This window comes from Saprolegnia parasitica (genome assembly GCF_000151545.1).
Source record: "Saprolegnia parasitica CBS 223.65 unplaced genomic scaffold supercont2.5, whole genome shotgun sequence".
NCBI classification, from domain to species: domain Eukaryota; phylum Oomycota; class Saprolegniomycetes; order Saprolegniales; family Saprolegniaceae; genus Saprolegnia; species Saprolegnia parasitica.
Window position 1 is genome coordinate 679834 of NW_012156399.1, and position 14475 is coordinate 694308.

A 14475-nucleotide genomic window follows, 5' to 3' on the forward strand; every position below is an offset into this window, starting at 1 on the left:
ATGCTACACGTTATCCTAGAGGCCGCACTAGTTTTGCGCAGAATCTTGGCAAATGTCACAATCTTGAGCTGGCAGACCCGACGCTCACGACCCAGAGGCGTCTGCTGCCACGTCGCTAATGAGTGGTTCGAGATAGTAGAAAATGCCTCCGCGGCCGAGGCGGAGCTCGACGGCATGGTCACATCGGCGCCGTGCACGGAGGCCAAGTTGCTCTGTGCCTCCTGACAAACTTCCACTCAGAGTAGATCTTGGCTTGGTTCGCCGAGAGGTCGGCGGGTTTGAACTTGGAGAACGCGACGAAGCGCCGAGCGGAAGCCGGAGAGCGCCGTCATTGCATTCTTGGCGCACTTGAGCTTCCAGAGAAGGAACTCGTGTGAGTCGTCGTAGGTAAACGCTTCGAGGTTGATGGTACCGTCGGCGCTGAGGCGGTCGTCAAGCTCGGGCTCTGTCAGCTACTTGACGATCTGCCGGATACCGCTCGCGTAGCTGCTCTTCGAGCATTTCGAGAGCCGGTTGCCATGCACGTCCTAGAGCGTGAGGGACTCTCATCGTTGCACCTTGACCTTGCGCAGCGCCGACTTGGGTGGGGCGGGATGATCCTCGCTCGTTGCGGCAACGCCGACGGTGCGCTCGAGGGTTGCATTGCTGAGTCCGGTGCTGGAGGCGTGTCTCCAGAAGCAGCAGCTACGGCGGCGCCGTCGTCGCAGCACTGCGAACGGAGCGTGCGGGCCTCCTTCTTGGGTGGTGTGCCATGGGCGCGAGTCAAAATGGCTAAAATCAGCCAATCAGAGGCGCGTTCACTCAGGTTCCGACTTTCTCCCATCAAAAAATCATGAAGTTGCTTTGACTTGAAATTTGTATGATATTAAAAATTGTTGAAAGGGAGAAAGTCGGATCCTGAATCCGCCTCAATTGTAGATGACGTATACGATTCCGACTTTTTACAGAGAATGCTTGTTCTTATTGGGCCACACAATAATATTCCAAGGATCATGTTTCGACAATCGAATGTGTGCGTTGTCCCGCAGACTACAATCGAGTTTGGGATGCCACATCGCCTACAGGTATATGCCAAGGGGTGCAACGGAACTTCTTTTGCTCTAGTGTGATGTTGAAGGGACCCCTGCAACATAACGCAAGAGTAAAAGAAGGTCCAGTTGGCGACTACCGCATAGATTGTGGGGACCTAACAAACGTGCCTAATAAAAGCGAAGAAGAGAAGAAGAGAAGATTGACTTTCGAAAGACGTCCATTCGTCCCGTCGTCCCTCTCCATGTCCTTCTAAAGTTGACCTTCTTGCGCCGTTGAACGATAAAATAGATGCCGTATAAAAGACACTTGATTTTTGTATGTATTTTTGCCCATACCTACAGTGGTGGGGCGGGACAAGGCGATGTGCGTTTGCATGTTTAGAATTACCAAGGCCATAAGTATACAAGGCCATAAATATATTTATGGCCTTAAATATATTTATGGCCTTGGTATTACGGGAGAAGCTCGTTGATATGGGACTGTACGTCCTTTGGCAGCAGTCAGTAGACTGGTGTTTCACGTTCTGGTTGTTGCCAGGGAGCGGAATCGGTCACAACCCACGCGCGGTCTCGGCAGAACTCCATGACCCAACGCACGGCGTCCCCAACGAAACAGAAACCGATCCGGGTCGTACTCGCGGTCGCCACAGCGCTGGATCACACACACCACCGACGCCGCCTATTTCGCTTCTCGAACGCCGAGCACGAGAGTGGGGCAAACAAGAGTATCTTGGCGCCCGCCAGCCACGTTAAGAGTGGGTGGGGATCGCTTACGGCGGGGGGGCTAAAATGCAGAATGGCTACGCTACTGAGGCTATGGAACGCGCCTGCTATCTTTAAACTTCTACCTTGATGTTAATGAGGCGGTATGGCTCCATCGCAATCGAGCAAGCGAGGACAATTCAGTGGATCCAGGACAAAAGGAGGCGGTTAGTCCTCCGTACAGTCAAGCGTGTTGGATACGAAGCGAGTGTTTGAGCCGAAAAGTCTCAAGTTACCCATAAATGGGGAAGGTGTGGTCTGCAGTCCATTTCATATATACAAATCTATGCTACTAGATCCAGAACATACTCCAAGAAGTCGCTAAGGATTGGGCATCTTGGCAAGTTATCCCAGATGGTACACTATTGCATTGATTTTCTGAGGTCCTTTGCTTGCTCAACCTTCTGCGCAAAATCTACTGCCACTTTCGGGATTGGCACACTTCGCACGGGGACCGGCGCAGCAATTGTTCCGCCACATGAAAAAAGTTTGTGGCGCCGGTCAGCTACTCCACTCCCTGAAGTTGATCATGCGCCTGCACAGCCCGACATTGGTCTGAAGCGCCCGGACGACCTGTGGACATGTTGGTCATGATGTACGGGCACCGCCACCGAACGGTGGTGTTGAACGGGCGGCTCCCGCGGGTCTGGCTGTCGCAGACCCATGCGTACCGCGTAGACACTCCGCAGCACCAGACATCTTGGCGACGTTCTCGGCTCTCGGGAGGGAATACATGGTAGCATGAAATTGCAGCATTGCTGCGTCCAAGCCGATCCAAATGAAACGCATCCGGTTCAATGCGCCGCTTATCCGGTAAATGTGGTCGTATGCGGTAAATGTGGCGATTGCTGTGCGTCCACGACAGCGTCTCATGCATTATCTTCCAGTCGCCCACAACGAAAGCTCGTGCATTCAGCAGCTAGCTCGCGCCGAGACGATCAAGCGCCGGCGAAACGAACGAGATTAAAGTTTACGATATTTGGGGTAATTGCTAAAATAGCAACGTTCATGCAGTTCATGCACGTAGTATTGCGATGGTCGCTATCTCAATCAGTGCCTTTGCAGTACCGGTACTGGAACATCGTGGCTGACAGCTTGACCGACTCGATCGAGGTTTTATTCCCTTGGGCTCGATGGCGCTGCACGACACCATTGCACTTTTCGAAGGGCAAGGTCGGTCATTGTACCTTGCAGCATGTGATTGGTCCATCCTAATTAGGACATTGCCGGTTCGCGTCCGAATTGCACCGACCACGACGCCACGTTGAGCCCGCGCTTTCGCCTCGCCTTGTCGCCTCGCCGAAACATGCAAGCTCTGCCTTGCTCTCCAGCGTCGCTCTCCATTCCACCAGTCTCATGCACCCTCCATGCGTTATTAGCATAATCGTGCGCGCTGTCGCTTACCGAGTTTCGATCTTTCGATCGTATCACTAACCACACGCCACAATACCCTGTCCATAGTCACACCTCAATGCAATTTATCGTAAAAAAGTGCGTGCGTTTAGCCTCAACGAACCCGGCTGCTCGTTGTCCTGATTTGGCCGTCAATTCCCTCTTTGCCATGTCGGGCGTCTTGAACCGGTGGAAGGTTGCGGTCCAAGCCGCGGCCTTTGACGTCGGGACGTCGGTCTCGGGCGTCGTCTCGACGGCTGTCCTCGGCGAGGAGTACGAGAAGAACTACGAGTTTCCTCGCGACAGCACGGCGAGCGGTGGCCACGAGCTCCTCTGGAAGATCTACCCGGCGGTCTCCAAGAAGACCGGCGCCGAAGTGAGCCTCTTTGTCTTTGACAAGCGCGAGCTCGACAAGGTGCACAACAAGGAGCGCGTCTTGGACGTGCTGCGCCATGACATGAAGACGCTCCGCTTGCTGCGCCACCCGCAGATCCTCAAGATCGAAGAGGTCTTTGACGAGTCGCGCAAGACGCTCTCGTTTGTGACCGAGCGTGTCACGTGCTCGCTCGGAAACGCATGCAAGAACTTCACCAACGTCCTCAACGTGACGCCCGAAGTGCTGGAGATTGGTCTCTCGGAGTTTGAGATCGCGTGCGGCCTCATGCACATTGGCGAGTCGCTCTCGTTCTTGCACCGCGAAGGCCGGCGCGTCCACCTCGGCCTCTCGCCGAACGCGATCTTTATCACGCCGAAAGGCGAGTGGAAGCTCGGGGGCATGGGCTTTAGCCGCATCGTCGAGCCGGGCTCGACGTCCCGTAGCGAGTACTATGCATCCGGGCACGCCGAGCCGATCAAGAAGGGCGAGAAGCTCCTGAGCTACGAGCCGCCGCTCGAGTATTGCGCGCCCGAGCTCGTGAACGAGCCCCGAACGTTTGACGCGCACGCGGACGTCTTCTCGCTCGGCCTCCTCGTGCTCGAGCTCTTCTCGCCGCCCAAGCCGGATGGCAGCCACGAGCCCGTGCTCGGGTATCTCGAAGGCAAGGTCATGACGCACGGCTACAAAACGCAGTCGCTGCACCCGATCTCGTTTAACCCGACCGTGCCCGTGACGCTCCACAACACGATTCGGACGCTCTTGCAGCTCTCGCCGTCGTCGCGCATTGAGGCGCGGGCGTTCCTCTCGTCGCCGTTCTTTGATTCGGGGCTGGTCAAGACGCTGCGCACGCTGCAGACGCTCGTCGAGCAGGACCCGGCGTCGCAGGCGAAGTTTCTCTTGGCGCTCCCGGACGTCCTCTCGGGCTTTTCCCCCAAAGTACTCCGGGACCTCGTGCTTCCCGGTCTTCAAAGCGTCGTCATCAACCCCGCGATCGCGCCGTTTGTGATTACGCCGCTGCTCAAGATCGTCTCGATGGTCGACAAGACGACGTTCTCGCGGCACATTGCGCCCATGATGGTGCCGCTCTTGACGATTGCCGAGCCAGTCCAGTGCATGCTCATGTTTGTCGAAAACCTCGAGGCTCTCATCCCGAAAGCAGAGGATGGCTACATCCGCGACCACATTGTGCCTATGCTCTGCCGCGCGCTCGATTCGAGCGTGCCCGAGATCCTCGACAAGGTCCTCAACAAGATTGTCGACCAAGCGAGCCTCTTTGAGTACCGCATTCTCAAGCAAATCATCCTGCCGCGGGTCATTCGGCTCATTTTGGACCCGCCCCAGCTCTCCGTGCGCGTGAACGCACTCCTCTGGCTCGCCAAGTCCTTCCATGTGTTTGATAAAGACCTCCTTGTCGAGAGCGTCATGCCGTGCCTCGCCGAGTGTTTGGCCAAAGACAAGACGCCCGCCGTGTGCATGTGTATTCTTGGCTGCTACGACAACCTCGGCAAGCACCTCGGACCCGAGTACATGGCCAAGCTCGTGCTACCCGCGGTCTCACCGCTGCTCTGGGAGAAGAACCTCAACGGCGCGCAGTTCGACATGGTCTGCGAACGCGTGAACGCGATGCTCAAAGAGATCATTTCGGAGCGGGAGAAGGCCCTCATGGCCGAGTCGGGGCTTCAAACCCAGAGGTACCGCCCGACAACTCGTGTTTATGGTGTCACAAGCATGTTTGCTCATGTAGCGTCGCGACCTCGGGCTTTGGCGAGACGGTCCGCGCCGTCGAGCGCAACAAAGAGAAGGCCTCGGGCATGGCCGCTGTCAACTCGATGCTCCAAGACGAGTATGTGCCCAAGGCGCCCGAGGCGGCGCAAAAGCCGTCGGATCCGGCGCCGTACTCGGACGCTCGGCCGTCCACGTACTCGGACCGCAGCAGCACGAGCAGTCGCGACGACCCGTTCATCCTCAACGGCGGCGGCCGGTCCGCGGCGACGCCGCCGAAAGAAGCCCCGAGCGAGAGCTACGCCGAGCGGCGGCGGGCCAAGAAGGCCAACCGACGTACGAGTGCGTCGGTTGACGCGCCGACCTCGGACTTGCTCGAGATTGCAACGGTAGCCGCTCCGGTACACACCACCTCGTTTTGTCGACTGACATAGCATCATCTTACTCGTTGTTGGTGTTTAGGCATATGGCAACGCTCCGAGCGCGGGCCTCGCAGGTCTCTCGTTGGCGCCAGCACCGGCACCGGGTGGCAACATGTTTGCTGGTCTTCAACCCTCGAGCTACGCCCCGTCGTCGTTTGCGGCAGCGCCCCCGTCGAGTGGGTACGGCGGCACCCCGGGGTATGGCCAGAACACGGCCGTCTCGGCGTTCAACGGCGCGCCGTTGCTGGCCGCGCCGCCGGTCGCAGCTCCGAGCTACAACAACAACAGCAATGGTAATGCGGGCGGATATGGCAACCAATTCGGCGCGCCTCCGCCCGCCGCGCCCGGGTACGGCCAGCCGCAGCTCGGGTACGCCAACAACTATGCGTCGACGCCGTACGGGAACGCGGCGCCGCAGCAACAACAACTGTACGCGAGCTACACTGGCCACCACCCGACGACGCAAGACGATGGCAACAAGTTTAGTGCCTTTGATGGCTTGTAATTCGGAAATCGAGACACCACTGCACCAAACATCGACAACAAACGCTGTCGACTTGGAGATTGTAGCGGAGGATGACAGTCGTCGCAATCCGCTCCTCTCTGCACGCCAGTACAATGCAGTAGCAGCCACCGCCCTGGCTTCTCGAGTCTCGGGCCTCCTTTGACGCTGCTCGAGGAGAGTATACGAATGCTATCGCTCGTGCTCCCAGCGGTCTGGTGACGCCTTGACGTCAGTGCTTGCTTTAACCAGCAGGCAAGTAGACAGTGCGCCGATGCCAGCGATTCTGCGGGTAGGCGTGGGCAGTGGCGGACCCTCTAGGGTTCCCGAAGGCAAAGAGGTGCCTAGATGCGAGCTTTAGAGACTTGTATAAGCTGACACGTTGCGTTGGTGATCGAATAAGAGCGAGTGCGTCGGTAAACATTCCTCGTGTTACTACAGTATTAGAAGAGTAGCAAGATGGTGTCAAACATGACCAGAAGTCGCTTAAAGCGACAGGCCAAACTTCTCGAGCGTGGGCTTGAGCTCCTTGTGGGCGGCGGCGACCGAGGCCGTAGCAGCCGACAAGGCCTTGTTCTGCTCGAGCTTCTTCTTGTAGTAAGCCTCCGAGCGGATCTTGCGCTTGGCTTCGAGGCGGGCGACGAGGTCGCCGTGGCGCCAGCCGACCTCCGACGAGAGCTTGCCGAGGACGGTGAAGCGGCGGTTGGCCTTCAGGCGGAGGGCGCGGAGGGCATCCGGGACGACCATGCGCTTGACCTTGTCATACGGCGACGGCATACCATCGAAGACCTAGTTCCAAGGCATGAGCCTCTTGATGTCGTCTGCGAGAATGCAGTACCTTGAGGCGCTGGAGGGCAGCGGCACCATGGGCCGTCTTGTGCGGCAACATGCCACGGACCGAGCGCCAGAACATGCGCGAGGGAGCGCGGTAATGGATGGGACCCTTCTTGGGGTTCGTGGCCGTACGCTTGTTCAAGAACTGGAGGAACTTGACCTTGTTGCGCACGTCTACAAGCCAGCATCGTCAGCAACACTGCTGGATGTGGTGTAGGTCCGGCATGGCAATCCGTTTGATGGTGAGTCAAAGAGGGAAAGCCTGCACGCAGCGACTTTAGCATGTTTCGAGGCGACGCATGGGAGCGGGCACACGCAATGCGTGGCCATCACCAGCCACATGTGAAATGTGTCAATGTCATCCAAAGGTCCTTGGCGTAAATGCCAGAAGATAAGACTATCCATCCATTTGCCAAGGCCAAGGCCTCAACACACCAAGCGGTCGCTGCGCCTACGGACCTAGATGAATGCAATAAGAACTTACGCGAGCCCGAGATGTTGAGCTCTTCGCAGCGGACGGCAACGACGTGCTGGCCGAGGAGGAGCTCCTTGGCGACGAGCGACGCAAGGCGACCGAGCATGTGCGCGCGGCAGTCGATGATGACGGGCTTTTCGAAGGGCATGTTTGGACGATTACACCGATGAGGAAATGAGTTGCTCAAGGGCAATCTCACCAACCCGAAATGGCTGGCCAAGAGGCCTAGGTGTCGGGCTTATAAAAAGAGTCTATTATAAAACGGCGTTACTTGCATGTAGTATCCAATATTAATAGAAACGAATTATAATGCACGGATGTACGGAATACGATTTTATGATTGGCTGAAATGCAAGACAGACGGTCACCATTTCGACCAGTCACGCGATCGGAATGGCCATTGGCGGTTTTGACCAATCGACTCGTGTGGCCATGGCACACTTGGTTTTTGTAGCGACGTCATTCGCGCCTCCAATTGGTCAATGGACGCATCATTTCAACCAATGGCCTTGAGGCAGCGCGCTGCAGGGCACTGTGCAGGAGGCGCTGGAAGGCAGGCAGTAGGAGGTGGCCCAAGGAGGCCCATGGTGGCAGGCGGCGGAGCAGTAGAACGAGCCTGCAGGATCGACGCCGGGCTGGAGAGCAGTAGCGAGGCAAGCATAGACTTTTAAGGACAGGCGAAACGTCGTGCGAAGATGGCCGGCGACGCTTCGCTGGCAGATCCGCAAGATCCACATTGCAATCGAAACGCAAGCATGAGCAGCGGCGACCCACGCGTCCTCATCAACTACTATGTGCGGAAGGGATGGTACGACCACGTGCAGCGGCTCTGTGAGAGCATCCTCGACAAGAAGGGGAGCGACCCAACCATCTTGTTTTGGCGGTCGTTTGGCATCATCATGGAGGGCAGCTACTCGTCGGCGATCCGCGAGCTCGAGGGCTTGAAATCCAAGAAGGAGGTCGAGCTCCCGTGCGTGCATGCGCTCATCTACACGCACAACAAGTGCAAGCACGTCGACCACGACGAGATTGCGCAGCTCGAGCTGCAAGTCGTCATTGCCGAGGAGAACGCGACCGACGCGAGCCAGCTCCTGGTACGCACGCGCGCCGCGACCTCTCCATCATCATCATGGCGCGTCTCGACGAGTAGTGCGCCAACTTTTTCTGGCACACCAAAGAGACGGCGAAAGCGCGCAAGGTCCTCGAAAACCTCATGGGCGGGCGCATTAGCCCCGAGACGCCGCTGCAGATCCGTGCGGCGATCCTCCGCGGCTGGGTCGACCTTACGACCGAGCCCAAGACGAAGCGCGACATCGAGTACCGCGAAAACAGCATCCAGCTTTTCGAAGAGGCCAAAGTCAAGGCGTACGAGCCACATGACACACGTGCTAATAGTAGCGTGATCCTCTGTGTAGGGCCAACGACCCGGAGCAGCTCCTCGGCGTCGCCAAGTACCACGACTTTAAGAAGAACCACGCCAAGGCGCTCGAGTGCTACGACGAGGTGACACTGGCACGCTGCCTACAATCCTATTTAGGAGGCGGTCTAGATCATTGTCAAGTACACGTGGCTCAAGCACGCGCTGAGCGAGAAGGCGCTCGTGCTCTTCAAGATGGGCGAGTGGGACCAGTGCGTCGACAGCGCCGAGCGGGCGCTGACCACGAGCGCGTACATTCTGCCATGATGTACATAGGACCTTCACATCGCAATCGCTCGACGTAGGAACGACATTGAGGCGCTTCGGCTCTTCATCTTTTACCTCTTGACGCGCGAAGGCAAGCCCAAGGAGGCGGCGGCGCGCATTCGGGAGCTCGTCAAAGCACTCCACGCGACCGAAGCGTCGAACCCGGCCTTGTACTACGACATCTCCAAGTGCATTGCGCGGATCGCCGACAAGAACCACGAAGTGCTGTCTTGCAACCTCGCGCTCGTCGAGCAAGCCATCAAGCTCTCGCCCGAGACTGGGTATGTTGTCTTAACTCGGCTAACAATCGCATTCGATGACGAGAGAGTAGCGTCTACCATGCGGAGCGCGGGTACCAGCGCGCGCTCATGGGCGATTTCCACGAAGCCGTCGACTCGTACAAAGACGCGCTCAAGCTCGACGAGTCGAACGAAGCGGCGCTCCACGGCCTCATCTACTGCCAGATCAAGATGGGGCTCATCGACGACGCTGCGCAGCAGATGGAGTTTCTCAGCGTCATCCAAGAGTCCATGGGTGCGAGCGCCGATTTTGTCATGCTCCAAGCCATGCTGAGCTGGCACAAGGACAAAGACCGGCAAAAGCAAGTGAAATTTCTCCAAAAAGCCGCCCAGCTGCACATGGACAAGCTCAAAGAGGCCATGCAGGTACGAAGAAGAACGACGACAACTTGTCCACAATAGAAAGAGAGACAAGCACAGATGATGGTAGACCGGAGACCTCTCGACATACGACATCATGGCGGCGCTCAACCCGCACTTTCTCGTGGAAATCGCGATGGAATTCATCAAGCTCGACGGCGTCGACGACGGCAAAGCCATGGCGGCGCGGGGCATTTCGATCCTCGACAAGATCGTCGCGAAATCACCGGGCTTTTTGGAGATCCAATTTGTGCTCGCGAACGCCAAGTTCGCAGCCAACGAGTTTGACGACGCGTTCCGGATTTGCCGGTCGCTGCTCAAGATGCACCCGTCGCATGCCGGCGCGCACTTGCTCGAGGCGCGCGTGAGTCTCGAGCGCGAGCACTTTAAAGCGGCGGCGTCGAGCCTCGACATTGCGCTGAGTCACGACTTTTCCGTGCGGCAGACGCCGTCGTTCCACATCATCAAGGCCAAGCTCCTCGAGAACGAAGGCAACCTCAAGGACGCGCTTGGCGTGCTGCAAACTGCCATGAAGACAGCGTCGAGTGCACCCGCAAAAAGCAAGTGACGGCCGCGGCCGCTGAAATGTCCCTCTTTGACAAGTCGTGCATTTACATTCAGCTCGCGTCCGTGCACGCGCAGCTCAACAACGTGGGCGAAGCCACGCGACTCGTCAAGGAAGCCCTCGACGTCTTCAAGTACGACGTCCCTTTGAATGCTGATTGACCACGGCACTCGGTTTCTCCTGCTGTAGAGGCACGACCCAAGAAGTCCGCGTCCTCGTCGCCAATAGCGAGCTCGCGATCAAGCGCGGCGACTTTGACAATGCGATCATCATGCTCAACGGCATACCCCAGGTACGACCTCGGTCGCGTCTTTGATCATGTCGTTCGCCTCTTTGATGGTGTGTTGCTCGCATCAACGAGTAGGAGTCGCCGGCCTTTATCAAGGCGCAGATGATCAAGGCCGACATTTACCTCCAGCACCGGAAGGAAAAGCGCCTCTACGCCCAGTGCTACAAGGTCCCCACCACGCGCCTTCCACGCAACGCACATTAACCTATACTATGGTACGATTAGGAGCTCGTCAAACTGAGTCCGTCGGTCGAGTCGCACATTCGGATGGCCGAAGCCTACCTTCGCATCCAGCAGCTCGACGACGCGATCGAGTCGTACCGCAGTGCGCTCGTGCTGACGCCAACGGATGCGTCGCTCGCGAGCCGCATTGGCCACATCCTCGTCAAGAAGCACGACTACATGACGGCGATCGAGTACTACGAGTCGGCGCTCAAGTCGGCGCCCGACCAGACGCCGCTCCGAACCGACCTCGCCAACCTCCATGCGCGGCTGCACCAGTACGACCAGGCGCTGCGCCTCATTCAGTCGGCACCGTCGAAAGGTGCGCACGGCGACGTCAAGGAGATGCTCGAGATGATTGAGCTCCAGCTCATCTTGCCGCGCATCCACAACGGCTTGGGCAACACGCCGGCCGAAATCGACAGCTTGCTCTTGGTGGCCAATTTGCAAAAGAACGTGCTCGATAAACTCCGCGACGAGCGGCCGGACGAGCTGCCTCGCCACACGACCGCGCTCGCGACGACCAACTACAAGCTCGCGGTCGTGTACAACACCATGAAAGACTGGTATCTATCTATCTATCTATCTATCTATCTATCTATCTATCTATCTATCTATCTATCTATCTATCTATCTATCTATCTAAATATTATCAATTTATCAATGTATGGAACGAAGAATTTATCGATCGCGTAGGGACAATGTGCTCAAGTACTGCACGATGGCGCTGCGGGCCGACGAGTCCCACGAAGAGTCGATTCTGTGCCTCGCGCGCATTTACAACCAAATGCAAAACACCGAGCAGTGCCAAGCAAAGTGCACGACGCTGCTTCGACTCAACCCGTCCCATGAAGAAGCGGCCATGATGCTGGCCGACATCATGCTGCAGAAGGACGACAACGAGTCGGCGATTTTCCACTTTCAAAACGTACCAATGTCGACAACCCATGCATGTTGAACCATCATTGTACTAGCTGCTCGAAGCCAAGGCCGACAACTTTGCCGTACTCAGCCGCTTCATCACGATGCTGCGGCATGCCGGCAAGCTCGAGCGCGTGCCACGCTTCCTCAAGCTCGCCGAGCGGTCGGGGCCGCGCGTCGCGCACTCGGCCGGGCTGCATTTTTGCAAAGGGCTCTACAACCGGTACCAAAACAACATCCACGACGCAGTCGCCGCATTCAACCTCGCGCGCAAGGACCCTGAATGGGGCAGCCACGCGCTCATCAACATGATTGAGATTTACCTCAATCCGGACAACGAAAACATCTGGGACACGCCCGACGTAGTACTCTTTGCTAAACTTTTTGAACATAATTTGTGTGTCGCGTAGGACTCGTCCAAGGAGCAAACCGAGAATATTCGCATCGCGAACGCGCTCTTGGACGAACTCCCGTACGAGAAAACACTCAAGTTGCGCGTGCTCGAAGCCTACGCCGTCCTCGCCAACAAGACCAAGCCCACGATCGAGAAGGCCATCGCCGTCTTCCTCGAGATCCTCGAGCAAGAGAAGGAGAGCGTGGCCGCGCTCTTGGGCCTCGCGACCGCCTACATGCTCGCCAAGCAGCAGCCGAAGGCGCGCAACCAGCTCAAGCGCATCGCGAAAATGAACTACGACCCGACGCTCGCCGACGAGTTTGAGCGCAGCTACATCCTCCTCGCCGACATCTACGTCTCGCGCTCCAAGTACGACCTTGCCCAAGAGCTCTGCAAGAAAGCCCTTTTGCACAACAAGAGTTCGGGGAAAGCGTGGGAGCTCCTCGGCCTCATCATGGAGAAGGAGCAGTCGTACCAGGACGCGGCCGACTGCTACGGGGAAGCGTGGAAGTGTGGCGGCGAAGCGTCCGCACCCATTGGGTTCAAGCTCGCGTTCAACTACCTCAAGGCCAAGCGGTACGTCGAAGCGATCGACGTGAGCCAGAAGGTCCTCGACAAGTTTCCCGACTACCCCAAGATCCGCAAGGAGATCCGAGAGAAGGCGCAAGCTGGCTTGCGTCCCTAAGTCTTGCATGCCTCTCGACACAGTCATCTCTTTAAACGGACGTTGTATCAAGTTGATATTCGTGCTTAGCCGGCGACCGCAAAGCCTGGTTTCGCCCACTTTTTGGGCTTGTTTTCGACACTTTTGCAAATGTCAATGTGCTGCTGCGCGCCCGACGGCGCAAATTTGCGCTGGCAGCTTGGACACGACACGAACGTCGACTGGTAGTCCTGATACGAGCCCGACGGACCGTGCTTGGGCTTGCGCGGCTTGGGCTTGTCCTTCTCGGACGCCCGGCGCACGACGGAGGGCGGCGCTATCGTGTGGTTCCATGCGTTCTCGCCGCCAAAGACGCGCTGGCAGCAGGCTTCGTGCTTGGCCAGTCGACCCTACGCAGCATGTCCATATACATATATACATGGTTGCCATGGCATCGATGTGCACCTCGGCGAACGTGCGGTTGCAGAATCGGCACTGCTCGGTCAGATTCTGGCGCGTCGGCGGCGGCTCCGCGTAGCGCCTGAGCTTCGTCACTGTGTGGTCGTGGTCGGTGGTTGGCGCCACCGTGTTGTCGTCGTCGTTGGTCTCGTGACGAAGCAGCGACTGCCGACGTCGGCGCTGCTTGAGCAAGACGAGCTGCGCTTTGATCTGCTCGGCGTCGGCGGTCGAAATCGTCGCCGCATACTGCGCCGACCGATCGGCATTGGTTTGCGTCGCCGCGTCGGTACCTGGCTTGGGGAAGAGCTCGTTCACGATGTCGATCGCCTCCTTGAAGACGGCAGTCTGCCCGCTCTTGTGGTGCGAGAGCACGGCGCAGGTCTGCATGTGCGAGAGCAGCTTCCACGCCGGCGTCGACTGGCCGCAAAACATGCAGTACATGCAGTTCTTGGTGCTCAAGAACGACGCGTTTGGGTCGGCCGTCGCTTCATCACCAACGCTCTCGTCTGCCTCGGGTTTCGCCTCGTAGGACATGATGGGCGTGACGATGCGAGGCGCGGTCTTGACAAGGATCGCGTCGTCGGGGCTACGCTCCATGGGTTGCAGATGGTCAGGATAAGAAAGAGGCAAGGAGTACCATGTCCATGACGACTCGCGCGTTCGGCGGTTGTAGTAGTACTTCTTTCCATCGGCTGTATACGCTTCCTTCCACTCGTCCATTGGCGCGTCTTTGGATTCGGCGGTCGTCCCCGAGCTCGACGCGGCCGACTGCGTGAGCGCCGACGCCGACGACAGCCGCGCGGTCGTCGTGAAGGTCGCCAACGACCTTTGCATCTCTTCGTCCTCGGCCCTTCGCTGCTGGAGGCTCTCGTTGACCTTGTTGGCTTCCAGCACGAGCTTCTCGTCCATCTCCTTCTCGAGCCGGCGCAGCCACGAGAGCTCGCTGCCCAGCGCCGTCGGCGACGACGTGCCATGGGCAGGGACATCCTCATCCTCATCGTCAAAGTTGACATCGTCGTCCATGAGGTACTCGCCATGCGCCAAGGACGACGTCGGCGACATGGCGTCGTCGTACAGCGCCTCCTGCTCGCTCCTCGTCGGGCTGTGCATCTTCCAATTTCCA

At 57.8% G+C, this 14475-nt stretch overlaps 5 protein-coding genes across 5 annotated transcripts; 2 read left to right on the forward strand and 3 right to left on the reverse strand.

Annotated features, from left to right (window-relative positions):
- Positions 1–96: 96 nt before the first annotated feature.
- SPRG_02108 (hypothetical protein) lies at positions 97–758 on the reverse strand. Its single transcript, XM_012340659.1, has 2 exons — positions 476–758; positions 97–452 (listed from the first exon to the last, which is right to left on the reverse strand). The coding sequence occupies exons 1-2, from the start codon at positions 641–643 to the stop codon at positions 237–239; spliced, it is 384 nt and encodes a 127-aa protein (XP_012196049.1). The 5' UTR covers positions 644–758; the 3' UTR covers positions 97–236.
- A 2596-nt stretch (positions 759–3354) lies between these two features.
- On the forward strand, positions 3355–6244 carry SPRG_02109 (SCY1 protein kinase; the record flags this gene model as incomplete). The annotated part of the gene is made up of 3 exons (XM_012340660.1): positions 3355–5252; positions 5306–5684; positions 5746–6244. The coding sequence occupies 3 exons, from the start codon at positions 3355–3357 to the stop codon at positions 6208–6210; spliced, it is 2742 nt and encodes a 913-aa protein (XP_012196050.1). The 3' UTR covers positions 6211–6244.
- Positions 6245–6616: 372 nt separating this feature from the next.
- On the reverse strand, positions 6617–7721 carry SPRG_02110 (50S ribosomal protein L13). Its single transcript, XM_012340661.1, has 3 exons — positions 7526–7721; positions 7046–7215; positions 6617–6996 (listed from the first exon to the last, which is right to left on the reverse strand). The coding sequence occupies exons 1-3, from the start codon at positions 7662–7664 to the stop codon at positions 6694–6696; spliced, it is 612 nt and encodes a 203-aa protein (XP_012196051.1). The 5' UTR covers positions 7665–7721; the 3' UTR covers positions 6617–6693.
- Positions 7722–8271: 550 nt separating this feature from the next.
- SPRG_02111 (hypothetical protein) lies at positions 8272–12935 on the forward strand (the record flags this gene model as incomplete). Its single annotated transcript, XM_012340662.1, has 14 exons — positions 8272–8610; positions 8667–8873; positions 8948–9019; positions 9066–9184; positions 9239–9481; positions 9532–9865; positions 9930–10373; positions 10406–10557; positions 10614–10716; positions 10789–10881; positions 10939–11501; positions 11632–11863; positions 11910–12221; positions 12267–12935. 14 exons carry the CDS (start codon positions 8272–8274, stop codon positions 12933–12935), a joined length of 3882 nt encoding a protein of 1293 aa, XP_012196052.1.
- Positions 12936–12961: 26 nt separating this feature from the next.
- SPRG_02112 (hypothetical protein) lies at positions 12962–14468 on the reverse strand. The gene is made up of 3 exons (XM_012340663.1): positions 13990–14468; positions 13359–13938; positions 12962–13303 (listed from the first exon to the last, which is right to left on the reverse strand). Exons 1-3 carry the CDS (start codon positions 14460–14462, stop codon positions 13001–13003), a joined length of 1356 nt encoding a protein of 451 aa, XP_012196053.1. The 5' UTR covers positions 14463–14468; the 3' UTR covers positions 12962–13000.
- Positions 14469–14475: the final 7 nt, after the last annotated feature.